This window comes from Anolis sagrei, chromosome 5, assembly GCF_037176765.1.
Source record: "Anolis sagrei isolate rAnoSag1 chromosome 5, rAnoSag1.mat, whole genome shotgun sequence".
NCBI classification, from domain to species: domain Eukaryota; kingdom Metazoa; phylum Chordata; class Lepidosauria; order Squamata; family Dactyloidae; genus Anolis; species Anolis sagrei.
The window spans coordinates 142,079,073-142,106,742 of NC_090025.1; the positions used below are offsets into that span (position 1 = coordinate 142,079,073).

The 27,670-nt window shown below is 39.5% G+C and overlaps 1 protein-coding gene across 2 annotated transcripts; it reads left to right on the plus strand.

The window, feature by feature from the left end:
- Positions 1 to 988: 988 nt before the first annotated feature.
- Positions 989 to 26,348, plus strand: HELB (DNA helicase B). Of its 2 annotated transcripts, none has more exons than XM_060777505.2 (13): positions 989 to 1,237; positions 6,053 to 6,427; positions 8,428 to 8,618; positions 9,149 to 10,033; positions 11,918 to 12,089; positions 15,167 to 15,308; positions 15,815 to 15,945; positions 17,553 to 17,637; positions 19,035 to 19,094; positions 21,592 to 21,829; positions 22,928 to 23,062; positions 23,875 to 24,306; positions 25,589 to 26,348. In XM_060777505.2, exons 1-13 carry the CDS (start codon positions 1,057 to 1,059, stop codon positions 25,682 to 25,684), a joined length of 3,123 nt encoding a protein of 1,040 aa, XP_060633488.2. In that variant the 5' UTR covers positions 989 to 1,056; the 3' UTR covers positions 25,685 to 26,348. The 2 variants fall into 2 exon arrangements, with proteins under 2 accessions (XP_060633488.2, XP_060633489.2); XM_060777506.2 differs by having other exon boundaries at positions 1,100 to 1,237; positions 6,199 to 6,427.
- The last annotated feature ends 1,322 nt before the right edge of the window (positions 26,349 to 27,670 follow it).

Below are 27,670 nucleotides of genomic sequence, written 5' to 3' on the forward strand. Positions count from 1 at the left end.
CACTGTTTGAGTTCACAGTACTCTCTGGATGTAGGTGAACTACAACTCCAAAACTCAAGGTCAATGCCCACCAAACCCTTCCATTATTTTCTGTTGGTCGTGGAGGTTGTGTGCCAAGCTTGGTTCTATTCCACTGCTGATGGAGTCCAAGAATGCTATTTGATTGTAGGTGAACTATAAATCCCAGCAACTACAACTCCCAAATGTCAAGGTCTATTTTCCCTAAACTCCACCAGTGTTCACATTTGAGCATATTGAGTATTTGTGTCAAGTTTGATCCAGATCCATCACTGTTTGGGCTCTTAGACTGTAGGTGAACTATAAATCCCAGCAACTACAACTCCCAAATGTCAAGGTCTATTTTCCCTAAACTCCATCAGTGCTCACATTTGAGCATATTGAATATTTGTGCCAAGTTTGGTCCAGATCCATCACTGTTTGGGGTCTTTGATTGTAGGTGAACTATAAATCCCAGCAACTACAACTCCCAAATGTCAAGGTCTATTTTCCCTAAACTCCACCAGTGTTCACATTTGGGCATATTGAGTATTTGTGCCAAGCTTGATCTAGATCCATCACTGTTTGGGCTCTTTGATTGTAGGTGAACTATAAATCCCAGCAACTACAACTCCCAAATGACAAAGTCAACCCCCCCTCCAACCCCACCACTATTCAAATTTGGACCTATTAGGTATTTGTGCGAATTTTGGTCCAGTGAATGAAAATAGATCCTGCATATCAGATATTTACATGACGATTCCTAACAGTGGTAAAATGATAAGTTATGAAGCAGCAACGAAAATAATTTTATAGTTGGGGGTCACCACAACAGGAGGAACTGTATTAAAGGGTTGTGACATTAGGAAGGTTGAGAGCCACTGCATGAAGGTCTCACAGCAGTGTGGATGCTCCCTCCATTTCCGTCGCCCAGAGTGACAGGGCCAGACCGGAAAAGGGTGGCCCCGCCTTCCTCATTGGCGACCCAACCGCGTCTCTTTGCACTGAGGAAGGAGGAAGAGGAGGGCCGGGCTGCTTGGAGCGGGAATTGCGAAGGGCATGGCGCAGGCCGGCGCTTCGGGAAAGAGCCGCCCGGCTTTTGAGCTGCAGGGGCTGCTGCTGCCGCTGAAAGACGAAGCCGAGGACGACGACGAGGAAGAGGACGACGGCCACGAGGTCGAGCCCTTCGATGTCGTTTCCGAGGAGTCCAGCCAGCTCCTCAAACCCCCGCGAAGGAGAGGTACAGAGAGAGGGAGAGGGAGAGAGAGAGAGAATGTGGACTCAGATAACCCAAAATAATGCAAATATTGTGGGATTTTCTGCTTTGATATTCTGGGTTACATGGCTGTGTGGAAAGTCCCTGAGTCCACATTCGGATATTGTGGGATTTTCTGCCTTAATATTCTGGGATATAGGGCTGTGTGGAAGGGCCTCTAGTGCTATGGAATCCTGGGAGTCGTAGTTTGGCGCGCTTTGGGCGAGAAGGCGAGAGACTTTGCAAAACTACTACTCCCACTATCCTCATGGCACTTAAATTGGCACCCAACTTCATTCACTCCATTGTGTAGATCAGGCATAGGCAAACTTTGGCCCTCCAGGGGTTTTGGACTTTAACTCCCACCATTCCTAACAGCCTCCAGCCCTTTCCTTTCCTCCCTCAGCAGCATCTACACCAGGCATGGGCAAACTTTGACCCTCTAGGTCAGGGGTCCTCATACTTTTTAAACAGAGGGCCAAGTCACAGTCCCCCAAACTGGTAGAGGGCCAGATTATTTATTTATTTATTTATTTACTTTGCTTTTATACTGCTGTATCTCAAGCCCGAAGGCGACTCACAGCGGTTCACAAACAGTAAAAACAGTAGAAACAGCAGTGGTTCCATACAACATATAACAATTGACTTAACACATTATCCATAAATTACCAATAAGCAATTACAATGCACAATTATTACAAAAAACAACTGTACCCAATCTTCTCATCATCCAAGCGTAGTCCAGGTTCGTCGTCCATTGTTCCATTCCTATGTTCCATTACCAGATTGCACTAAATTACTCAAACGCCTGCACAAACATCCAGGTCTTCACCTTTTTGCGGAATACCATTAGAGATGGTGCTAGTCTAATGTCCGTAGGAAGGGCGTTCCACAGCCGAGGAGCCACCACCGAGAAGGCCCTATCTCTCGTCCCCGCCAGCCGAGCTTGAGAAGCAGGCGGGATCGAGAGCAGGGTCTCCCCAGAAGATCTCAAAGTCCTGGTGGGTTCATAGGCAGAGATGCGGTCGGATAGGTAGCTTGGGCCGGAACCGTTTAGGGCTTTAAAGGCCAACGCCAGCACTTTGAATTCAGCCCGGTAGCAGATAGGTAGGCAGTGGAGTTGGCGCAACAGGGGGGTTGTATGCTCCCTGCGCTCCGCTCCTGTTAAAATCATGGCTGCCGAGCGTTGGACTAGTTGGAGCTTCCGAGCTGTCTTCAAAGGCAACCCCACGTAGAGAGCGTTGCAGTAGTCTAAACGGGATGTAACCAGAGCGTGGACTACCGTGGCCAAGTCAAACTTCCCAAGGTACGGGCGCAGCTGGCGCACAAGCTTTAGCTGTGCAAATGCTCTCCTGGTCACCGCCGAAACCTGGGGTTCCAGGCTCAGCGATGAGTCCAGGGCCACACCCAAGCTGCGAACCTGCGTCTTCAGGGGGAGTGCGGCCCGATCCAACACAGGCTGTAACCCTATGCCCTGTTCGGACTTGCGACTGACCAGGAGTACCTCTGTCTTGTCTGGATTCAATTTCAATTTGTTCGCCCTCATCCAGACCGTCACAGCGGCCAAGCACCGGTTCAGGACCTGGACAGCCTCCTTAGTAGCAGGTGGAAAGGAGTGACAGAGTTGGACATCATCCGCGTACAGATGACACCGTACCCCGAAACTCCGGATGATCTCCCCCAGCGGCTTCATGTAGATGTTAAACAACATGGGAGACAATATTGAGCCCTGAGGAACCCCACAAGACAATGGTTGTGGGGTTGAACAGGTGTCCCCCAACAACACCTTCTGAGATCGACCCTCCAGGAATGACCGGAGCCACTGCAAAACAGTACCTCCAAGACCCATCCCTGCGAAAAAAAATGAATGAATTCGTATGCATACTGAGTGAATTCCTATGCATACTGCACATATCTCATTTGTAGTGCAAACATTTCTTAAAAACAATACAATAATTAAAATTTTAACAAATACAAACATTAGTATTTCAATGGGAAGTGTGGGCCTGCTTTTGGCTGATGAGATAGCGTTGTTGTTGTGTGCTGTCAAGTCTTGTCTGATTTAGGTTGACCCTGAGTGAGGGCCGGGTAAACAACATTGGAGGTTCTATCTGCCCCCCCTCCCCGGCCCTGATTTGAGGACCCCTGCTCTAGGTGTTTTGGACTTCAACTCCCACAATTCGTAACAAGGAATTGTGGGAGTTGAAGTCCAAAACAGCTGGAGGGCCCAAGTTTGCCCATGTCTGGTGTAGATGCCAAAGTTTGCCCATGCCTTCCTTCTCTGAATATAGGGATGAATCCAAACCATTATAGTAGTCTGATCCCACTTTATAAACTGCCAGAGCTGTGTCCTGTGCGATCCTGGGATTTGTAGTTTGGTGAGGCACCTACCCTCCTAGGGCCCTTCTACGCAGCTGTATAAAATCCAGGTTATCTTCTTTGAATTGGATTATCTGGCAGTGTTGACTTAAGGCCCTTCCACACAGCAATATATCCCAGAATGTCAAGGCAGAAAATCCCACAGTATCTGAGTGTGGACTCAGATAACCCAGTTCAAAGCAGACATTGTGGGATTTTCTGCCTTGATATTCTGGGATATAGAGCTATGTGGAAGGGCTCTGGGTTATCTGAGTCCACACTGCCATATATTCCAGTTCAAAGTAGATAATGTGGAATATTATTCTGCTGTACGGAAGGGACCTCAATCTAGAAAGAGTTTCCAGAACCAAGTAAAGAACCCTCTTAGGCTGGATCTACACTCCCATACAAAATCTGTATTATCTGCTTTGAATTGGATTTTATGGCAGTGTAGACTCATATAATCCAGTTCAAAACAGTTATGTAGATTTTTTTTTCATGTCAGAAGTGACTTGAGAAACTGCAAGTCGCTTTTGGTGTGAGAGAATTTGCCTGATTTGATAATCTGGATTATATGGCAGTGTAGGTCCAACCCTAGGGAGTTGGGCAGGAATGGTTCAAATGATCGCTTTCAGGGCCGGTTTATGCAATGGTGGCTTTAACAGTGGAGAAAGGGAGCACAGAACTATAATAAAATATCCCCAAAAGGCAGCTTATGATTCTTAAGCATTATTTACGTGAAAAGATCAGTTGGAATGCATAACAATTCTGATCAAGATGTGTTGTCTGGTTAAAATAACAACTTTGGCATTGTCACAGGAAGTCATGACTCACTTAAAAAGGCAGCAACACTTGGCAGTAATAAAAAAGGAAGACCGCCTTACAGATGGCTAGATTTGAGCAAGCTTTTTTTCTCGCTGCCCTAGAGACTAGGATGCGGAACAATGGCTTCAAACTACAAGAAAGGAGATTCCATTTAAAATTAGGAAGAACTTCCTGACTGTGAGAGCTGTTCAGCAGTGGAACTTCTGCCCCGGAGTGTGGTGGAGGCTCCTCCCCACGGATACCAGATCAGCTTCTTCCCTTCTAACATTTCGAAAAAAACTCAAGACATGGCTTTTCGAGCAAGCATTTGCCAATACAGAGTAGCAGACATAGGAAAATTGGAACTGGACAATGTTTTTAATAAGGATTCGTTAATGACTTATGTTTTATTGCTGTTGTTATGATTTTACTGGTGAAGGTGTCACCCACATATCTGGACCAATATAGTGGGCTTTTTGTTGCCGTTTCCAGGGCTTGTTTTTCAAAGTGTTCCATGTAGAAATTTGCTATGACCAGGCCGAGAGGGCTCCCTATGGCTACTCTATCTTTCTGTTTATAGAATTCATTGTCCCACTGGAAGTAGCTTGTGGTGAGGCAATGGTGAAGCAGGGCTGTGATGTTTTCTGGGAAATTCTGGTTGATTATTGTGATGGTGTCTCCTACTGGGACCTTGGTAAATAGAGTCACCACATCGAAGCTGATCAGTTTATCATTAGGGTTGAGCTTGAGGTTGCTGATTTTTTCTATGAAGTGGGTTGAGTCCTTGATGTAGTGCCTAGTGAGCCCAATATGGGTTTTATAGCTGTGCGGCCAAACATTTTGCCAAATCATATGTGGGGGATGCCATGGCACTCGATGGGTCTGAGCCAGGTGGAGTCCTTATGGATTTTTGAGAGTCCAGAAAGCCTAGGTGGGAATGCTTCCGATTTGCACAGTTGGCATATGTCAAGGTTAATTGGCAGATTTTTTTTTTTGAAAAATTAGGGTCAGCCATCTTTGCAGGCTTCCCTTATTTCTTCATGCTCCACCAAATATTGAAGATATTTTATACTAAAATAATATAAAATACTATGAATTAGTTCTGAAAGACACGCTATTAGGATTTTTTATTTTGCTAAACAAGTACAGTACTTAAGAGAATCTAAAGCTTGCATGGATCTAAGGTGCATCTACATTGTAAAATTAATGCAATTTGACCCCAATGCCCTGGCCCTATGCTATGGAATCATGACAGTTGATAAAGTTTCCCTTAAAATAACCCATTCATAATTCTAAAAAGGTTATTTTGCATGTTTCTTGACTTCTTAACATTTCAGATTTGTTTTTTGATTTCTCAACATTCACAATTTCTTCATTGGCATACACAAAAAGAAAACTGGGCCAGATGGGTGGAGACAGGAAAAAAACTTGTTCTATTTCTTCACATTTCTATTGTCAGTTTGGAGATGACATCAGTTTATAATGTGTGTGTGTGTTTTAAATGTTTCTTAGACTATCAGTGTTTTGTAATGAAGTTGCATCTATTATCACACATTTTAAAGACGAGTTAATATTTTATTTATTATAAAACCAGCATAATTCAAGACTTATTGACAATCTCCTTCTAAATAATTGCAGTTAAAATACAGGATGCAATAACCAAAAAGGATTATGAAGTGATTGGACGGTTTGTCTTCATCGGTCCTTGGTGGAAAGTGAATGTAAAAGTTAAACAGTCTGGATCAAAGTACTATATGGATGGCTATCCATCTTACTTTCTACAGACTGATGCAGGGAAAAACCAAAAAGCGGTCGTTTCTCTTTTCTTTAACGAATGTGGTGTTCCTGAACCATTACGAACTGCATTTTGGGAGTGGTTTCCTAGAGGGTCTTCTCTAAACATTACGTGTCTTGAAGAAACATTAAATCAATTTAAGACGTCAAAACTTGCACAAGAACAAGTATCTACAGACCCCAAAGAATTTGACATTTTTTATTATATTGAAAGTTCATGTAAGTATACACATATATCATTTATTATTTGTTAATTATTACACTGGTCTTAATTTAGTTAGAGAAATCTGAGTGTGTTAATATATGTCTATAGTATGATATAGAGCTTGATTTCTATTTATTCTTCTTAGTAATGTGGAAAAAAGGGTTGAATCATTTTTCTTTCATAAATTTAAATTCATGAGCATCATATCTGGATTGTTTTTTGTCTGTTGCTATCTTACATGCTGATATATAAAACCGCCCCTAAAGCAGTGGTTCCCAACCTTTTTTTGATCAGGGACCATTTGAACAGGGGCCACTTTGACCAGGAACCACTCTCCAACATTAGTACCAAAAGGGTTACAAATCCGTTTTTGTTTAACTTTAGATTCGGTTTGGTTATTTGGGTTGCTGATTCAGAAAATTGCATTGGATAGACCACATCAGCTCTAGTTTCTGATACAGAACATATGCCCTCCAGTAGTCGCCATCTGCTTGCTATTCCTGTAATTACGTATCACTGACTATCATAGGATTAGTGAAACTGGGCTTGATAGCAGCTAGTCTTATAATGCCAAAAACGAGGTCTAACACTTTTACATAGATTAATTTTGTTCTCATCCTTTTAAGCCAAGACATGTACAAAGCTTTTATATGTGCCCCGTGTCCTTTTATTGTCATATTCCATTTTCTGTGCAAACACTTCCTGGTTTGATTAATATTTATTATTTATGAACATTTGAAGTCAGTTACATTTAAGATTTAACATGAGGGTTATCTGGAAAGTCAGGTTACAAGATTTTTTTAAAATACAAAGAATGAATATATTTTAATAAAACTTACAAGGATTGTAGCATAGGTATTACATTATTTTTCCACATAATCACTATTCAGTTCAATACATTTTGTCTTACGTGGGATGAGTTTTTGATGGCTGTGTTATAGAAATTTCCCTTTGCTTTTTTCAGCCGGTTTGTCACTTTGATTTTCACCTTATTGTAGTTGGAAAAGTGTTTTCCACCAAGGTGTTCTTTCAATTTAGTGAACAGATGACAGTCACTGGGTGTGAGATTGGGGCTGTGACCAAATGAAGTTAACAACTTGTGCTGCATGAGCGGTGTGTGGACGTGCATTGTCATGAAGGAGACTAGCATCCCATGACGTTTATTTTGGATGGCCCTGCGAAGTTTCTTCGTGGTCTCACAATATATTCCGTACCCATTTTTGCACATCCTGTCTTGACATTATGTCTCTCCATAAACTGACGCCATTTCACTTTTTTTGTCTTGACATTACATCTTTCCATAAACTGAAGTGGCTTGAGAAACTCCAAGTTGTTGTCTGCAAGGACATTGCCCAGGGGACACCTGGATGTTTTTGATGTTTTACCATCCTTGTGGGAGGCTTCTCTCATGTCCCCGCATGGGGAGCTGGAGCTGACAGAGGGAGCTCATCCGTGCTGTCCCTGGATTTGATCTTCTGACCTGTCGGTCTTCAGTCCTGTTGGCACAAGGGTTTAACCCATTGCACCACTGAGGGGCTCAATTTCACGATGAATCTCAGCGGCATTGATGCCTTTAGCATTTAGGTATTACAGTGCAAACTTCGCACTTGGAGGGAAACGGAATAAGGATGCTCATCTCTAACCTTCACCACAACACCAGTTGATAAGCTACTGACCACTGGTACTACTCATTTGCTTCTGCTGGCTTACTGCTACACAGCAATGATACCAACTTCTCCCGAGAAAATTCCCTGCGAGAGCTATGTGCCTTGTAACCTTACTTTCCGGATAACCCTCATAACGACAACAACAACTAAAATAAGTAGTACATTTACTGTATCTAAGGATAAGGAACTCCATAAGAACTGCATAAGAACTGCTCCAGGAAATATATATATATATCTAAAAATAAAAACTGTTTGATTTTGTATAATTTTAAAGAAGGAGCCGTAACAAATTAAATTTAAAATTAATGATCTCAGTGTGCAATCTCTTTGCTTGTTTGTTTCTGTAGCTGTAGGGAAAGCTGTACTATCAGCATTAGCCTTTCCTCTTGTGCTGGAATTCTTGCCAAAACTTCTGCCATGCAATGTTTCTGATTGCGTTCAATGGTATGTCCATGACCAAAAACATTGCGAATGTGATAAATTGACAACGCTGGAGAAAATCTTAAAGGAAGAGCCATGGAAACTTGGATTCAGCAAAGTAAGAACATGGATAAAATATTGCAGCAATTCATTTTGTAATTGAATTCATTTTTAAATACAATCCAATTGAATAAATGTTACATTTCAAAAAATCTTGTTACTGTAAAATAATGCATTGTGCATTGGCATATCTTTGTCCCTAAAAGTTCACCGGGGCTCTTTCAGGAGCAAGACAACTATATTCACCTCTCCTCCTTATAAACATTTTGAACATTTCTGTCATTATTATAATTGGATATTGGTATTAAGCACATGTTGAGGTCAACAGTCATTATTATACTGAGGATATACTGAGTCATTTTAATTTATTGAATCTGAGAAATCTTGTTATTTCAGCTGCATTTGGAATCAAAATGATTTAAGAATGCATATAGGAAGGAATGTACAGGTTTTTAATCTTATATGCTGACTAATAGATTAATAAAATTTTAGAAGATCTGAGAATTTGAACTTTTCTTGCTTTTTGGAAAAATAGTACACTAATGTTTATGTAAGGTTAAAGTAACAGTATTTTGCTGTCTCTGAAAGATGACGTACAGGGAAGTTCATGCTAAACTGGCTGAAGCATCTTTCAAGGACTTGCATGACTGCAAACATCTTTATCAGAAGATTCCAATTTTGCAGAGGAATGCATTAATGCTGTATGGAAACCTCAAGGAACGCTGCAGACAGTGTGGACATACATATGAAGAACGAGATAAGTTGACAGATATGGTATCAAAAAAGATGCCTGTGGAAGAGGCCTGGCAGGCACTCAAATTTTTGAAGGATGAAGGGATAGTGATTACTGAAAAGAAGCTTGTGTTTATTCCACGGCTTTATGACGCCGAGAGGCAGATTGCTGACATTGTATATAGGCTCAGACAAAACCCTCCATGGCACTTTCAGGTTGATGTTAAAGAGGTTCTTAATGATGGTTCATGTATTAATAGCCTCAGAGACTCGGACGATGAGAGTGAAGTAAGTGAAGAAAAACCTTGTGAAAGAGATCCAAAGGAATCTGGCAATGCTTCACATGAACAGGAAAACTGTAACGATGATTTCGAGTCTGAGGAGCGAACTCAGAGCAAGGAATCAAAATGTGAAGCAGAAGTGGATCCAGATCAAGGGAAGGCAATAGAACTTATTTGTTCTAATCCAGTGACTGTTATAAGTGGCAAAGGCGGCTGTGGGAAAACCACAGTAGTTAGCTACCTTTTCCGCTTTCTGATGAAGAAAGAAAATGAAGAAGTTACAAAGGCCTGCAATGATTTCGAAATGGACATGGATGCACCCGAAGAATGGCAGACTTCCCATCAGTCTTCTAATGTGAAAACAAACGACTCTTTAAATATTTTATTTACTGCACCTACAGGGAAGGCAGCTGCTCTTTTGTCCAAGAAAACCAAGATTCCTGCTTATACTCTTCATCAGGTATGATTTATTTTTTTAAACCTTTCCTGTAAGGTGGTGCTTATTGCTGTACTTTTCAATGTTTTAAACAAATTGAATGTCTTGGAATAATTCACATATTTGTTAGAAAAAATTCTTGAGAGCCCTTTGATTGTTTTAAGGCAGATTTCTGTCAGTTGCACTAGCTGACAAGGCCCATGATGAGGACTGCAGTTGCTGAACATGTGAAAGAAAAGTGTGAGGGCTAGTTCAGCAGTGTGATACAGTTGGGGGTTGCTGGGGCATTGTAACATCTTCAGCTTCTGCTAAGAGCACAGCTGTTTTCATCTTAAGTTGGCAGAATATGGTGCTCAGTGCTTCCTTTAGTGCTAGACGGTAGAGTTGGGCCCGAATCACTGTTAATGAAAAGATTTGTAGTTTTCAGAGGGACATTTTCGTGTAATTTCCGAAAACAGAAAGGGAAGAAAGAGACAAAAAGACAAGTGAAACAAATTCAGAGAGATGATATTTTTGGAAAGAGTTAAATACACAAAATACCCAAGGCAGAGGCGTCTTTTTCTCTCCCTGGCAGAAGAAGCTTTCTCTATTTTTTTTCCCCATAAAAGGTTCCCTTCTTCTCTAGAGTGGTCCCTTGGAACTCACTTTCCCAGTGTCACTAGCATAGGGTGGCCATTGAAAATTCCTCTTAGAGCATGATGGGAGTTGAAGTTTTCTCTCTCTCTCTGTCTCTCAGCCAATAAAAAGCCTGGTAGTGTCCATGTTCTGATTGGCTGAGAATGGACACAACCAGCGACTACGATTTCCAGAACCTTCTCTTGTGATTTGTCTTATTTTGAAAAATGTTGTTTGAAACTTAAAATAATTCTAAAAAATCACTAGATTGGTGAATTGTTTTGAAACTTGGCAACTTATCATCTTGGTTTTACTTTGGGAAAGATGTGGATTTATATCATTTTTCTGAGTGTGTGTCTGGGGAGGCTTGTTTACAAGACACAGAGGGCTCTTGGTAGCCAATGGGGTTTGATTTCAGGACCAAACTCTGTGGATGCTGAGGGCTCGTTACATATAACACTGTAGTAAAATGACTTCTATAAACTGGCAAAATCAAGGTTGGCTTTTAAAAATTCTGCTTCAAATAATCATATAGCAACCATGCATGTTATAGATTAGAGATTATACCTTGATCTGTGGCTTCAAGGATAATTTTAAACTGAGGTGGTCGGATACTCTGGTCTGTGGTTTGCAAGATCAGTGTAAATCATGGATTACAAATTCCAGCCTCATAGTAAACTGTGGTTTATGGTCAGCATGAAACAGAAGATGAATCTGCTTGGGAAATTGACATGTTCATATCTGATCCTCTAAATCAGAAGTGGGATTCATGCAACCTTCGGGATATCGTTTTGTCATACGCTTTCATGGCCAGAATCACTCGGTTGCTGTGAATTCTCTAGGCTGTATGGCCATGTTCCAGAAGCATTATCTCCTGATGCCCAGACAGGAAGCAGCCAGGCTTTGAAGCTGCAATTCTATTCAGTGCTAACCAAGTTGGCCAATTGCAACACTCACACTTGCCTCCAGCAGACAAGAGTTCCTTGTCCCAACCTGGACATTCCACAAATATATATAAACTCAACTTGCCTAGTTTCCAACAGACCTCACAACCTCTGAGGATGCCTGCCATAGATGTGGGTGAAATGTCAGGAGAGAATGCTTCTGGAACATGGCCATACAGCCCAGAAAATTCACAGCAACCCATCTTCTGGATATCATTAGACTGTAATCCCTAGCAGCCCCAATGACAAGGAATGCTGGCAATTGAAACATCTGGAGGTGATTCCTACCTTTATTCTAAGTCAAACTTTTGCACCCTTCTTAATTTTTAAATACTGTGTTTTCTTTCAGGTCATGTACAGTTATTATGCATGGAGGGATAACGAGGGAGTCTCTCCATGGAAATTTTCTAGAGTCAATGTATTAGTTGTTGATGAAGGAAGCTTGGTGCCTGTAGGAATCTTAAGCAACGTTTTAAAGTACTTGTTCCGGAATGCCAGGCTTGCAAAGCTTATTATTCTTGGTAAGTATAAGCAGTAGTGAAAAGTGAGAAAAATGAAATTTTATTTCACAATTCATGCAAATTTGTGAGAAAATCCAAACACTTTTTAGATCTTAGAGGTTCAAGCTGCAAGTGAATGCTTTCCCCTTTAATTTTGTCTCCATTGCATATGATATGTGGCTTAGTTGCCTACATACTTAATGTGTCCCTAAATAATTGAATACAGGGCTTTGTTATGTTTATTTATTCTGTTGTGGGGCTGTTTTCATCTTCATACAAATCTAAGGGAAGTTAAACCTCCACTTGTCTGTATTGAATTTTTTTTTAATGGCAGACCCAAGTGAATATTTTGTTATTTTGAAAAGCCCAATCTACCAGATTCAAAGCTTTTCTGAAGTTACTTGTTAACCTCTGGCCTGCTATAAAATCTAATTGAATACAATGTATATCCTCAAAAGTAAGCCTGCTGGTCTAGTTATTGCAGTAGACATTAACATAGTCAAAATCTTGATTTACAACTGAATTGAGACATATAATTGCAGTTGAGGCACAACTCAGTGGAGATTGAAATGGCATTGCTTGGGATGGAGGTAACTTAATGTTCCTTTTAGATATTTATCTTAGAGAACTCCAGTACACAGAAAAGAGATGAAGAGAAATACTTCTTTATGTTGTCTTTATGAATGGAGTATATTTAAAGTTAAATCAATTCTGTTCCCCATGGAAAGTATTTTAGTATTGCTGTATCATTGGGAGAATGACAAATACTTGTTCCCAAATACACTGTTCTGCATATTTTAATCACATTCTAGCTATCAAATCCATGCAACAAAAAAGGGGGTAGCATCTCTTTTAGTTTCATGTTATTACCCATCAAGAGTAGTTTGACACCACTTTAACAGCTAGGGCTCCATCCTGCGAATCCTGGATTTGTACTTTGGTGATGCACCAGCGTTCTTTGGCAGAGAAGGCTGAAGACTTTGTAAAACTATGACTCCCAGGATTCCACAGCAGCTAAAGTGGTGTCAAACTGCATTTTGTAGTGTAAATGTAGTTCTTAGTTCATATCAGGTACATTATACACGTTGGAACAATACTTGACGGTTGTCATATAAGTCAACTCTGCATGGAGGGACTATACAGTCTATATACTGTATATACTCGAGTATAAGCCTAGTTTTTCAGCCCTTTTTTAGGCTGAAAAGGTCCCCCTCGGCTTATACTTGATTCAAGGTTATTTATTATTTTACTCTGTTGTTGTTCTTGTTATTATTATTAAATGTATTATTTATGCTATTACTGTTATTACATTTCCATTAGTTTACTCTATTATTATTATTATTATTATTACTATACTACTACTACATTTATTATTTTACTCTATTATTATTGGAAGGATATGTAAGCACATTTACATTGAAGAAGGTTAGAATAATGGTTTAATCGGAGTTGGAAAGTCCTATCTTAAATTACAGTTTTATGTAAATATGATGCCTCAATTAATGTAATTGTATTGATATCTATTTTTATTCTGAAATTTATCAGTAGCTGCTGTATTTCCCACCCTTGGCTTATACTCCAATCAATCTGTTTTCCCAATTTATTGTAGTAAAATTAGGTGTCTCGGCTTTTATTTGGGTCGACTTACACTCAAGTATATATGGTATTTGGACTACAACAAGGAATTCTACACGCACATCCATATAATATATGCTTAAGCTCCTCCATGCAGAGGGGGATTCTGGGGCACTCAAAATCCTTTGCCACATGGATGAATAATATTTGTGTAAGTCCCTTCTAAACACTTAGAATGATAAGTGTTGACCTTTATTTATAATTTGACCCCTATATCCATGAAAGTGGGATCTGCAGTTTCATTCAGACAATTACAACAAAATATATCCTCTCTAGGTATTTTCTGGGTTATCCAGCACAACTATGATATTCTTGGGCCAGAAGCCTTTCATTTCAATAGATTTCCCCCAGTTTTGCATATCCACAAAAAGTCTGGGATCATACCCTCGTGGATACTGGGATCATACTGTACCTAAAATCAGTTCTCAAGTGGGAAGATTTCAGCAGGCTTGAGGAAATCTCAGGTTTCGTGGAAGTATAAAAAATACATATGGAGAGGGGCATAAAAACAATCCAGTGTGAAGACTGTTGGGCGAGTGGGCTTATCAACCAAAGACCCTCCTCATAAATGCACAGCAGAGTAACTTAGCAGCAGCAGCAGTGTGACTCAGCACCAGTAGCCAAAAGTGAGAAAAATAACAAAAACATACAGAGCAATGTTATATCTTCCATAGAAGGCTTTTCTTTATAGTTAAATAATATAGTTACACTATTTACAATAACAAGGTTTCCACAACACAAATAAAACCTTTTATACTTCCTTCTTTGCTTCCATGCTGGGCTTCTTCCTCATACAGATAAACAGCTTCACTCTCGCAAAGCCTCTCACAACGAACTTATACTGGAGCTTCACACAGTAGCTTTTTACACACAGCATCCTTTATACTGGAGCTTTGCACATAAGGCTTTATACATGAGGCCTTCAACCTGGGGCTTATCTCATCAAAGCTTTTCACACCAGACTTTCTTACACCAGGCCTTTTCATACCGAGGCCTACCTCAAAATCAGGCCTAATAACAATGAGGCCTATTGTCCCACTGAGGCGATTCTCACAAAGAGAGGCTTCTCTCACACTGAGAGCTCTCTCAGACTGCGGCACACCAGCTTATATTGAACCGCAGCTTCTCTGAGCCACTGCATCCATTTAACCCTTTCAGTGCTTGACTCACATTTTTTGTAATCAAAAAATGCCTAGTTAATTTTTTAATTTTTTTTTACAAAGACAATGTGCTCTCATTGACTTTGGAAATGTGGGAGAACAAATTCAAAAAGGAACTCATGGTTGTCAGATATCCTTGATGTCAATGTGCAGTATTTTATTGCTGGTCACATGTATAAAAGGATTTGATTTGTGTCAGTGCTCTGCTATGATTGATGTGGTTGGGGTTTACTATAAGCAGTTTATTAAGAAGGAAAGACAAATGTAATTTTATTGTTGAATATATATTTGCATTATATTTAGGTGATATTAGGCAATTACCCAGTATTGAGCCTGGTAACACATTGGCTGACTTTTTTGCCAGTTTGAAATCAAGAGGTTGGTGTACAGAACTAAGGACCAACCATAGATCTGAGTCTCAGTTAATTGTGGAGAATGCAACAAGGTAAGATTTAAATAAAAATCGACATATTCAGTTGCTACAAATCATGTTTTATTGCAGCATGAAAAGTTGACTCCCATTAGTGTGCCCTTGAGCCATCTAATTATACATGAACAAATGTTTAGAAAGTTTGCTGTCATTGCACTATTGTATTTGTCACAGTAGAAATGTGAGAAATAAATAACAAACGTTTGTATCTAGTGGCAATTTAAAAAAATAATCTGAGTCATTTAGAATTTTTCTGTCTGCCTGTTTTTCATTTTTTTAAAATGATCCCATTATTTAGAATACTCTGTCCAAGTTTAGCTCTGTTGGAATTGCATGGTTTTGCAACCATATGTATGTTGTATAATGGGAGGATGCAACTGACTGTATTTGTGTGTGAAATGAAATAAAGCTGATGTTAAAAATTTATCAAGCAGTCAGGTAATAATGTCAGCAAAATGTTCATCTCTGACTAAATAATGCCTAACCAGTCTGAAACATTTATGTTTGCCCTTTTGATATAGAATCTCTCAGCAGAAATATCCAGTGTTTGATCAAGTGCTGAAATTTTCCCAAAGCGATAAAAAATGGCCAATGCCAAGTCCCGAGAAAAAATTTATTCTTCTTGTTTTACCTGCTGAAGATGGTAGTAACTGTAAGTTTTAAATGTTAAGAGATCACTTTTTAACTACTGCTCATATCTAATACATGTGGAGATGTTCAGATTAAGTTTAATTTATTACATAATTTAGGAGTAGAATCTCCTTAGTTTTTCATGCTCTGATTTATTAAAACAAAACAAAATTAGGACTACTGTGATCTTCTGAAATGGATCAAATTTTTCAAAGTAAGACATTATTTCTCAGTGGCTAATGTACAGCAAATCTGCGTTGTGATCCTGAATACGTATTACTAGTGATCAGGTCAAGTTCCCACCTATAATCCCCTTGTTGTTCTAAAGTTATTTTCTAGTTTCAAATAACTGGCACAGTTTTATCTGCTTCCCTTAAAAAGATGGAGTTGATTTAATATTCCACTATGTGCAATACTTTCAATTTGCTGAATGTAGTTTTAGGATAGGGACTGGTTACATATATGAGGGTGAGTCAAAAATTATGCGCACTCTGGTTGTACAATTTATTTTAATTCACTTTCAGAAAAGACAAATACATTATTTTTGGATATAGTCTTTCTTCTGTTCAATACATTTTGCCTGTCTGTCAATAAGGTCTCATATTTCCTAATTAAAAAATGTTTTCAGCTGAGCTGCAAGCCACAAGTGCACTGCTGTCTTCATGTCTTTATCAGTCGTGAATCTTTGTCATCGTAGAGCTTCTTTCAGAGTCCATCAGGCCATACTCTGATGGGGTAAAATCAGGATTATAGGAAGGATGCTTTAACACTTCAAAACGAAGGTTTTGGATATTGTCAACAGTATGAACAGCAATTTTCAAATGTGCATTGTCATATAACAACACAGCACTCTGGATAGCAGTCCTCTGTGTTTTGCCTGAGTACTAGGCTTCATCTCTTCAGTGAACCCATTTGGTTCCCTGAAAGAAGCCCTACAGTGACAAAAAGTCATGTCTGATGAAGAGGTGAAGATAATCATGCATTTATGGCTTGCAACTCAACCTAAAATGTTTTTAAATAAGGGAAACTTGTTGGCAGATGGACAAAACGTATTGGAAAACAGGGAGATTATGTTGAATTTATTTTAATCAACTTTCAGAAAAGGCAAACACATAATTTATTTGTCTTTTTTGAAAATTGATTAAACTAAATTCTATAGCCAGAGTGTGGATAATTTTGTATTCACCCTCATATTACTTGAGACATTGAATTACACCTACAGTCATCCCTAACCTTTGGAAGGAGCACTGTCTGAAAAGCGAAGAAGGTGTGCAGAGATTCCCACTGAATCCAACCTTTACTCTCACATTTGGAACTTGAAGAGTCTTTTCAGTCTGTTAAGTAAGAGCATGGTCTGTGTTGGAATGAGAAGAGCAAAGGGAGCACTTGCACTGTGAACCTTCCTCTTCAGCATAATAGAGAGGGGAGGGGATGGATTTGGCAGTTATGGGTCTCTAAGTACTCACACTGGTTGTATGGAAGTTCTTTGAAGGCTCCACATTGTCCCACGTGTGAGATGCAGCTAGGCTTTGCATAAACTAATAGTCAATACATATTTTGCATAATTAAAAAAATAAAAATACCCATTTGTTCTGTTATTGATCCTTATCTGTTTTTTCTTGTAATTAGATTTGCAGTCAGCTATAATGGCTTTGCTTGAAAGTGGCCCAGGACTGCAAGATCATACACAGTCACAGTTCATTACTTTCAGAAGGTAACAAGTGCATGTGTGTAGGCATGATAGATCTTCTATTAGCTGTGCACTAAAATGTACAGAGATAATTGAGAAGTGATGCTGCATGTCTTTTAATTATGGAGATGTACATGGGAGGATTTTGCATTATGATATTTCCTTCAACCTTTATTCCTTTGCTGTCAATTAATTTTATTTATTTTCCAGTTGTTAGGGGTGAATCCTGGATAATATTGATCAAATACAACAACAAATAGTGACTAAAGGTAGAAATAGAGAAAGTATTCTCACAGAATAGGAGGCATAAGAAAGAAAAGATGTATTCATCCTAACCCTTAGGATGGTTAAGGGAGGGGTAATATATTATCAACTGAGCTGGTAGAGACTAACCTGGGATTGGGAACACTTTGATTCAATCGGTGATGTAGCCTCACTACAGAATTCTAGCAGTTTGACACCATTTAAACTGCCATGGCTTAATAGTACAGGATTCTGGGATATGGAGCTCTGTGATATATTTAGCCTTGCCAGTCATAGAGCTGTGGTTCCACAACAGACTATAAATCCCAGATTTCTATAGCATTGTGTAATGATGGTATTTACTACCAACCTGGTATTGGTGTTTCCTAGCTTGCAGAGAAAGTACATAAATAGAATCCCTTCATAATAATGATAGTATCTTGTTAGCATTTGTAATACAAGAAAGGTTATGGTGCATGAGCATAAACCATGATGGTTTTAAGTCCTAAACTGTTCTTATTGTTCCCCAAATGCATTTCTAGGCGTTCTTGACTTGGCTGCCTTCTCCATCCTTTGATCAGTCAGTGGTTCTTATGTCCATTTACAGTAGTCTGAGCTTCTGTTAATAATAGTGACCCATAGTAATGGGAATTATATCCGGTGGTATCTTCCATATAATATTTCTGTCAGATCAACAAAATTCAAAACTAAAGTGATTCCAGTATAGCATGGCCCCTGTATCGCAGAAGATAATGTTCCTGGGCTTCCTGTGGATATATAAAATTGCCAATAATAGTGAACCTATTAAAATGAAGGATTTATGGCCAAATAATATCATATGGTTCTGCTGGAGGATGTAGAAAATGTCTAAGGAGAACATACTTCATTGCATGTGGATAAATGTAACCATGGATTCCTGTCTCATTGATATGGACGTTGTTCTGTACTAACAGTATATAACTGACAAACTCTCATTCACTTAGCTGTTACAGCTTTTAATGATGGCATTAACTGCCCACATTCCTTTCTGCTTCTTCAGGTAGCTGTAGAATAAGCTGTAGGTAAAGTAAGCTGTTACTTTGAGTGGATAATTGAAGACTGAGATCAGAAAATATTGGGTTTCTGCTGTACTGAAAGTTTTACATATTTTAACTAAATATTGATCCCCCTTATTTCAGAAAAGACTGTGACATCATCAATGAAATCTGCTGCAAGCATTACTCAAAACATACAATGAGGTATGACATTATTTTTTATCTGTAGATGTTTCAGCTACAATTCAGTTTGTTCTGTTGTTGGGATTTTTTTTTCCACCACTGGCAAAGATGGTGGTGAAACCTAGATAAGGAATGTCATAAGAACAAGGTGACAAAGGCAAGAAAGTGATGGCAGGCCTGTAGAAATGCTTGCAGTTTCTGAGATGCCTATTTGCAGATACCTGACTTCAAACCTCATTAGAGGTGAGGCTCTCTGGGAGAGATGGTTGAGAAAACTGCAGTGGAATAGGGTGTTTTCAAAGCTATTCTAACTGGCTAAATGGGTGGCAATTGTTTGGGTCCTTTTTTATCTGTTAGTCCTTTGTCATCTTCTCCATTCACTGGTTTTACCATTTCCTTATCCTTCCTTTTGCTATAGCTTTAGATTGTTCTGCACCTCAACTTCTCAGATTTTTTCTCCTCATGTGATAGCTGTTTGCTTGAATTATTCTTTTGTGATTTCCCCCATCCTCTATTTTTTTTGTACATGTCTTTTAAAAAAATCTACTGAAACTCTGAAATCAGTATCTCACTTTTTTAGAAACACTAATCCATCATGAATTCCCTTCTCTATTCTTGACCAAGGGATTGCATCTAATGTTTCCCTAGGTTTACTCAAATCAGATTTCTTAAAATTCTAGAATGTGTGCCTGATTATATTTTGGCTTCCCTTTTCTGCTGTATTAAAACTCGAGGAGAACGTGGTCATGCCCACCTAAAGATTCTGCCACATCTACATCATTAACCAGATCCTCGCTGATAGTTAGGATCAAATTTAAAATAGCTGATTCTCTTGTTGCCTTTTCCATCTTGTGGACAATAAAATAGTCTGCAAGGCAAGTGAGCAATTCGTTAGATCTAATGTTGGCCTATTATATCATATTTGCTTTCCTGTGTGGTGTATCCTGGGGAAGGCATTAAATTTTGTTGTGAAATAGCACAATGACAATAGAGCTATTCTAGTCTATTGTACTATTTGCACTGTTATCTCTATAACATATAGCACTTGATGAACTCCTGCACTCAAGAATATTATTTCCCCCTTGTTCTCTTTAAATGAACTTGTTTCTCTGCTTGATGGTTCTCATCCATTTCATACCATTAATGTGTATATTTAACATGTTATATGAGCCCATCCAGGCAATTTCAGGATCTTTCACATATTTAATAAGAACATCAGCCATGGCCTTATCTTACTCAACTGCTGAATATGCCTTCCTCATCTGGCATAAATCTGTCCACACGAAGCAGGTGAATATAACACTAAATGAGACATATAGAATAATCACAGGATGTCTTAAACCTGCCCTGTTGATAGACTCTATAAGCTAGCTGGCATTGCCCCCCCCCCACTCCCCGGATGTGCAACAGGAAGTTGCTGCCAATTGCGAGAGAAATAAGGTTGAATATTTTGAAAGCCTCACACTATATGACTATCAGTCTCCTCCCAGTAGACTTAAATCAAGGAAAAGATTCATGAGAACCACCAGTCCTCTAAATGCTTCCCCAGCAACAGCAAGAATATCCCTGTGGGCATAAAAAATCAGGAAATTCCAATGGGATGCCCTCCCCCCACGAAGGTCTTCCTTCAGGGGCAAACCAAGAATGGGCAATTTGGAAGTCCCTGAACAGAATCTGAAGCGGAGTTGGCAGATCAAAAGTCAACCTGGCAAAATGGAACTATCTAAAAGAATCCTCCATCTTGTACGACTTTGGAGCAGAAAAATCAACTCAGCATCTATATGCTTGCCCACATTGTCCTGCCTCACACACAGAGGAAGAATTGTTTAAAGCTATAGACAATGCAGTCGCTGTTGCCCGTTTTGGTCTAAAACTATCTAGCAGCTTGTGATCCCTTTATTTTATCAGTTTTAGATATGCTATTTTATCCAATGCTTTTGACATGAAATAAATCAATAAATACATGTGAAATGGTCTTTAATTGCAATTGTTTTCCCTGACAAAATTATAACATCCAAATTTCAGGAATTGATTGGTTATTTAACACAGCAGGATTATATTCAGAATATAATATCCCCTCCCCCAAAGTATTTTAATCATAAAATACGGGAACCCTCTTGCTAAGTTGTTTTATACCTTTTCTAAAGAGTTTCCTCAATGTGTTGGAGCTCTGTTCTTTTTAAGCTTAATTCTAACTGATGTTGCATTGCTGCTGGATCTGTTTCAAACCGCTTGGTTTCTATTCTTGGTTACCAAATACAAGGTCTATAGCAGTGGTTCTCAATCTGTGCGTCCCCAGATATTTTGGCCTTCAACTCCCAGAAACGCTAACAGCTGGTAAATTGGCTGGGATTTCTGGGAGTTGTAGGCTAAAACACCTGGGGACCCACAGGTTGAGAACCACTGGTCTATAGTAAACAGAAGACATTACTGTGCTCTCTGCACTTGTTGATGATTTACTGAAGGACAGATCTTATTGCATCTTTAGTCTAAAATCTTCTGTTCAATTTTGATCCAGAAACCATAAGAATCGACTCCAGTTCGTATGTGGTGACAAGATCTGTTCTACTAGGAATGAGTATGTTAAAATGCTTCTTGCAAGAGATAATATTGTTTGCACAAAAAATGAAGGTTCTGGTCTGTGTACATGCAACGTATGCTTGCGAAGAGAAGAGCGCATCTCTGGTCATACACCAAGTTCTCAGGGTAATGATGATACACGGTTGTGCAATGGGGAAATATTCTTCATTACAGAGGTATGTGAATCAGTGGATTTTAAGAATAAATCTAGAAGAGAAGATACAAATTTATTTTCAGTCACACATGAAGAGAGCATTGCCCCTTCCTTTAGTATGCACTTCTGTTTGGTCGCTTGAAAACCCAAATAAATAGATATTATTTTCTGAATTTTAATACAGAAGAATAATAGTAAAAGTTGTTGTTGTGCTTTGTGAAGAAATTAAATCTTAGCTGTGTTAGAATGTCAGTTTCTCTGAATGCTGCTCAGTAAATACTAGACTGAAAAGCAGTATGATTACACGAAGGAATAGAGGATCTTAATAGAAGGGTAAGCTCTGCTCCAGATGTTCTACCCAAAACTTCATGAGCAAACAGTTTAATTGTGATGAAATGCATTTTAGTTTCTAAAAATGCCACTAGTTATGGTGGATTAAGGCACTCTCCTGCATTTAGTTGGAAGATCAGTGGTTTAAAAGGAATTATCTTGTGCATTTATTTTGTCTAGCTGTGAGACAAATCGTAGGTAAGAAGATAGGTTGGATGCTTTGGATCCAACCTATCTTATAGACTGCATTTCCTTTTATGAACCAGCATGAGCTTTTAAGATATACCGGGTAGGCCCTCCTCTCCATCCTACCTCTGTTTCAAGTGTGGTTGGTGGGGACGAGACAGAGGGCCTTCTCGATGGTGCCCCCCCCCCCCCCGGCTTTGGAATGCCCTCCCAAGGGAGATCAGGCTAGCCCTCACCCTCCAAACTTTCCGCACACAATTAAAGATCTGGCTTTTCGAACAAGCCTTCGACCATGTTTAGACTTGCTAATATATATGAGGACCTTTAGATTCTTTATTAGCATTTTATACTTCTGAGATTGAATACTGCTATTTTATCTACAGCAATTGCTGTATTCTCTTGTTTTTACCAGAGGTACTGTGAATTTATGATGATGTTGATTGTTTATTGTCTACTCATATGTTTTGTTTTCCACGTGCTGTATTTTGCATGTCACACTTTGAGTGTTTTGTGAGCTGCCATGATTCCCTCTGGGAAATCGTGGTGGGATATAAATAAAAAAATATTGGTGTTGTTGTTGTTTACTGATTATTGTCTTATCTAGGATAAAGAAGTTGATCGTGTACGCATGGTGACAATTAGCATTACTGATGGACCTGAGTATACCGTGGTGTATAAACATCTTCTGAAAAACTCCAGGATTAAGCATGGCTGGGCCAAAACTATTCATACATTTCAGGTAGGCTGTGTTATAGTCCTGCCATCCTGAAACAAAACTGCTGCCATAACTTAGCAGAAGCAGCAACATTTATGAATCAAACTATTACATTTGTGAGGTGTAGATGGTGTAATTCTCCATCTTAGAGAGCTGTGTAGTGGAAGCAAACCTCAATGAGATCTGTTATATGTTGTCTTGACCTTGTTACAGCATTAAGCTAAAAGGTAGTGATCCATTGTATAGTTTATATGAAATTTTTAAAAAGGTTACTTGCCAAGTCTCTTGGTGTACTGTCAGATCAGCAATGACATTGTGGAAAGTTGAGAAGCCAACAATTACACATGACCTTATCAAATGACTTGTAAAAATTCATTTGTGTCTCTTTGGAAAAATCTGGGAAACAGAATAGATAAAATTGTGTAGCATTGAAATATGGTTTAATCAGCCTTCTGTGTCCACAGAGTCTGCATTCACAGATTGCACTATCCACAGCTTGAAAATATATATTTCTTAAATTCCAAAAGGCAAAGCTCGATTTTGCCATTTAATATAACAGATATGACTTTACTACACCATTGAATATAACTGGATTTGAGCACCCATTGATTTTGTTATATATGGATGGACCTGGAACCAAACCCAAAAAAATAGGGGCCCACTGTACTTTCTTCTAGGGTTTTTGTTTTGTTTTGTATTGTTTAACGCCTTTGGGAATACCAGATGAGGGGTAGCTAGAGACATCATACAATATGGAACTTTTAAATTTCTTTTAAAGTTCTTTCATTCATTTGGACCTTCTTTTTTCAGCATTTTTTTGTCAATATTGTTTTCAGGGTTCTGAAGAAAACACAATTGTCTACATTGTTGGAAATGCCGGTCGCCAGAATTGGCAGCATGTGTACACAGCTGTCACCAGAGGCCGTTGCCGGGTCTATATTGTTGCTGAAGAAGCTAATCTTAAAGCAGCCATTGCTAGAGAAAGTTTCCGCAGAAAGACTCGTTTACCACAACGTTTGAACAATGCACTTACAGAAAAAATAAGTAGTTCTCAGCAAATATCCTCATCACAAGAGAGTTCTCTGACTCAAGAGGCCGACACTTGTTCTGTTCAACAAGAGGAGTCTGTAGTTTCTGACAAAATGGAAATTGACAATGGATTCAAGATACTGGTTGGCACAGTTGGTGCTGCAGAGCAAATTCCAGGTGATCGCAAAAGGCAAAGCGAAATTCCACAGGATTGTTCAAGTCCATCGAAAGTTGCTTTGGTAAGATGATTTAAGTTTTTTTTCAAGTTACACTGAGAATCCTGAGAATTTCAGTAGTCATTTCAACCCTTGAGTTGTTTTATTCTTGAAAATGTAGTAAAATTACTATCACAGCAGGTCATTTCAGTATGAAACAAAACGTTGGGGAGGATGTTTGATCACAGCACCCGGGGAAGTTGTCCACCCTCATCTAGTGTCTTGATGTTATTGCATCATCTGTGCTTGCAATTCTACCGACATACTGCACCCACTGTGTCCTGCCTGTAAGCTGTACAGTTAGCCCTTCCAATTTTGCAAGGGTTAGGGTTGCAGCATCCCTCCCCCAAAAAGGGGAAATAAATGTAAAAATCTCTGGGAGGGGAGCAATGGGATGTGAGGAGTGTACATGCTGTGGTCCCAGCTGAACGAAGGAGCCTCCCCCCCCACTACCACTTTACTTATCCTCCAGAGTACTGTGTGTCTGTTTTGCCAGTCAAAAGGAAGGCAGTAGAGGGAGAAACGTGACATACAAGAAAAGGAGGCGCAGACCCTGCTCGCCACTGCCACACCACTTACCATGTGGAGCTTGGCTTCTCTTCTTGTGTGCTTTGTGCATGTGTTTCCTGCAGTACCCCCCATTCTTAACTTCAGCACAATAGACACACACAGCAGACAGGAAGAGGAAAAGGAACCAGGAGACCTGCTTCTTCTCTCTTTCCTGTGTGACACATGCATCTATTTCCCTTAGCTCCCAAAGCTGCCTGGTGCACATTACGTAGGATGGGGCTACCTCAGAGCAGGCAAAGGATCACCACCCACATTCTACCTGGGTCCTGAATAACTTGTGGAGAAGAGCATGGCAATACAAACTCACAAATAATCAAAACGGAGAGCTGTACCTCCTTTTTTATGTAGGCACTGGGGAAGGTAATGACACTCCATGCAGTCATGCTGGCCACATGACCTTGGAGGAGTCTACGGACAATGCCAGCTCTTTGGCTTAGAAATGGAGATGAGCATCATCTCCCCAGAGATGGACACGCAATGTCAGGGGAAACCTTTACCTTTATCTGTGAGCCACAGGAAGTCTTGGCATATATCCGCTTTGGATGTGGGGTTGTACTGTACTTTGTTTGAGACTGATGTGGGGCAGGGAAAGGACACAAAGGGGCCACATAACATTGCCATTATTTTTCTTTATCTTCTGCATCACAATGAGAATGGTTCTTATGCTCCCCTAAATCTATCTTTCTCAACCAGCATCTGATTGTATGGTGTCTTTTTTTTTTTTACTGTTTCACAGATAAAGGAAGAGAACAAAACTTCCCCCCTTGCAACTAACTTGCTCCAGAGTTTGACACTGAAGAGTGCAACTCCCAAGAAACTTTTTTCATCATAACAAGTATATAATGTAGTTAAAGATGCTTTATATTGTATTTCTTCCCTTCCTTTTCTTATAGAGCTAAAATATTTTAAGACAGAACTCCAAAAGTATTGATACTCTATTTTAAAAGTTTCTGAAACTTCAAATAAGTGTTCTTGGTTTTTAAACTCCTTTAATTCCATATTTCTTATCACCAGCCCTTCACATTCACTACAGTTAGGGGCTCATGACCATTGTGAAAGTGAAAAATGGCAAAAAATGGTTTTACATGACAACATCTCTAGGAATTTCAAGGTCCTCTAGCACAACTCTATGGCCAACTTCCACTGAAAATTGATTATAGAATCACACTGGAGGACCTAGGAATTCCTAGAGGAAACATTTCAATCAAATCCATGAAAAATCAAATCTGAAGAATCCCAACATGGAAATATGAGGGGTCAAATGTATGATGTTTTTCTCTCCACCTCAAATGGAAGAAATGCAGTCGACAGTCTTTTCTGTAGATATCATAGATTTAAGCCATATTTGTTTCGATAATACATATTCTTTATAAAGACAACCTATTGGTTTTGCTTTATGGGACTCTAAATTCTGGGTTAGCACTATTTGCTTGAATTCCTCTCAGGCAGAGAGACAGGATATGAAGATTATGCTAAACAAATGGTTTTTTGTTTTTTTTAAAAAACCCTTTAGCAAAGTCTGAAGCATTGCAAGCTCAAACATGAGCTCTTGAAGGAGCTGCTCACCTTTGGATTCCATAATAGTGTTTTCAAGGTGCTGCTAAAGCACATTCTGGTGGAAATCGCCAACAGGGTATAGAAATCTTGCTTCATTCTGTTTTTCAAAGTAAGTCTTTCCGTAGAAATTTTGCTATAATGGGGTCAAAACTGATTCATTGCCTGGACATGTTCCAGAAAATCCTATTCACATTTGCCTCTGCTTCTGAAAGGTACACTTATAGGACATAGTAGATTGTATCCTGATCTAAGACGCAAATGCAGAACAAATGGTAGACATCCTTTTAATCAGGTTGTAAAAATTGGAATGTAGGTTGTTGTGTGTTTTCTGATCTGTATGGCCATGTTCCAGAAGCATTCCCTCCTGACGTTTTGCCTGCATCTATGGCAGGCACCCTCAGAGGTTGTGAGGTCTATTGGAAACTAGGAAAATGAGGTTTATATATCTGTGGATCATCCAAGTTGGGAGAAAGAACTCTTATCTGTTGGAGGTAGGTGTGAGTTTAGCAGTGTGGACAATTTCAACAGAAAGGAAGAAACCATGGAAATGAACAAAATCTGGCTACCAGTACCTATTAAAAAAGCTCTAAAATCATAACAGTAAATAAAAATCAACACTCAAGTACAGGGGAATTCCAGACAAGAAACAATCAAGGGCCAACTAATCACCTCCCAATAAAGGATTCGCCCAGGCAGTAGGAAGCTAAACCTTGAAAACTGCTAGGCCATCAAATGCTAATCAAGGTGGCACATTGCTACATTCACACCTACCTCCAACAGACAAGAGTTCTTTCTCCCACGCTGGACATTCCACAGATATATAAACCTCACCTGCCTAGTTTCCAACAAACCTCACAACCTCTGATGATGCCTGCCATAGATGCAGGCCAAACATCAGGAGAGAATTCTTCTGGAACATGGCCATACAGCCCGGAAAACACGCAACAACCCAGTGATTCCAGCCATGAAATCCTTTGATAATACATTGGTCTGAATGTAACTTTTTGCATTGTATAGGTCAAGTTTCTAAAAGTGTAGGTCATGTTTTTAATTCTGTGCAGAATGTATAATGATTCAGTCTGCTTTGGGGATGGCTAGACCTCCAGATGGATCTGGTGTACAACTCTTATCAGCTGCAGGCAGTGAGGTATCATGTACTCCAATCCAGAGAATTCTCCTCCCCAAATTGCACGATTGAAAGGGGGAGGAAAGTCTCCTTTGTATAAGATTTCTCTTGCTTGCTGTTCTCAGCACCCAAACC

Excerpts from the sequence above, each read along its gene's own strand:
- HELB (XM_060777505.2), top strand. The coding sequence starts at position 1,057 with ATGGCGCAGGCCGGCGCTTCGGGAAAGAGCCGCCCGGCTTTTGAGCTG. Across the intron at positions 15,946-17,552 it reads TGCTGAAGATGGTAGTAACT|ATTTGCAGTCAGCTATAATG; the intron begins GTAAGTTTTAAA and ends TCTTGTAATTAG. Across the intron at positions 23,063-23,874 it reads AAACTATTCATACATTTCAG|GGTTCTGAAGAAAACACAAT; the intron begins GTAGGCTGTGTT and ends TATTGTTTTCAG.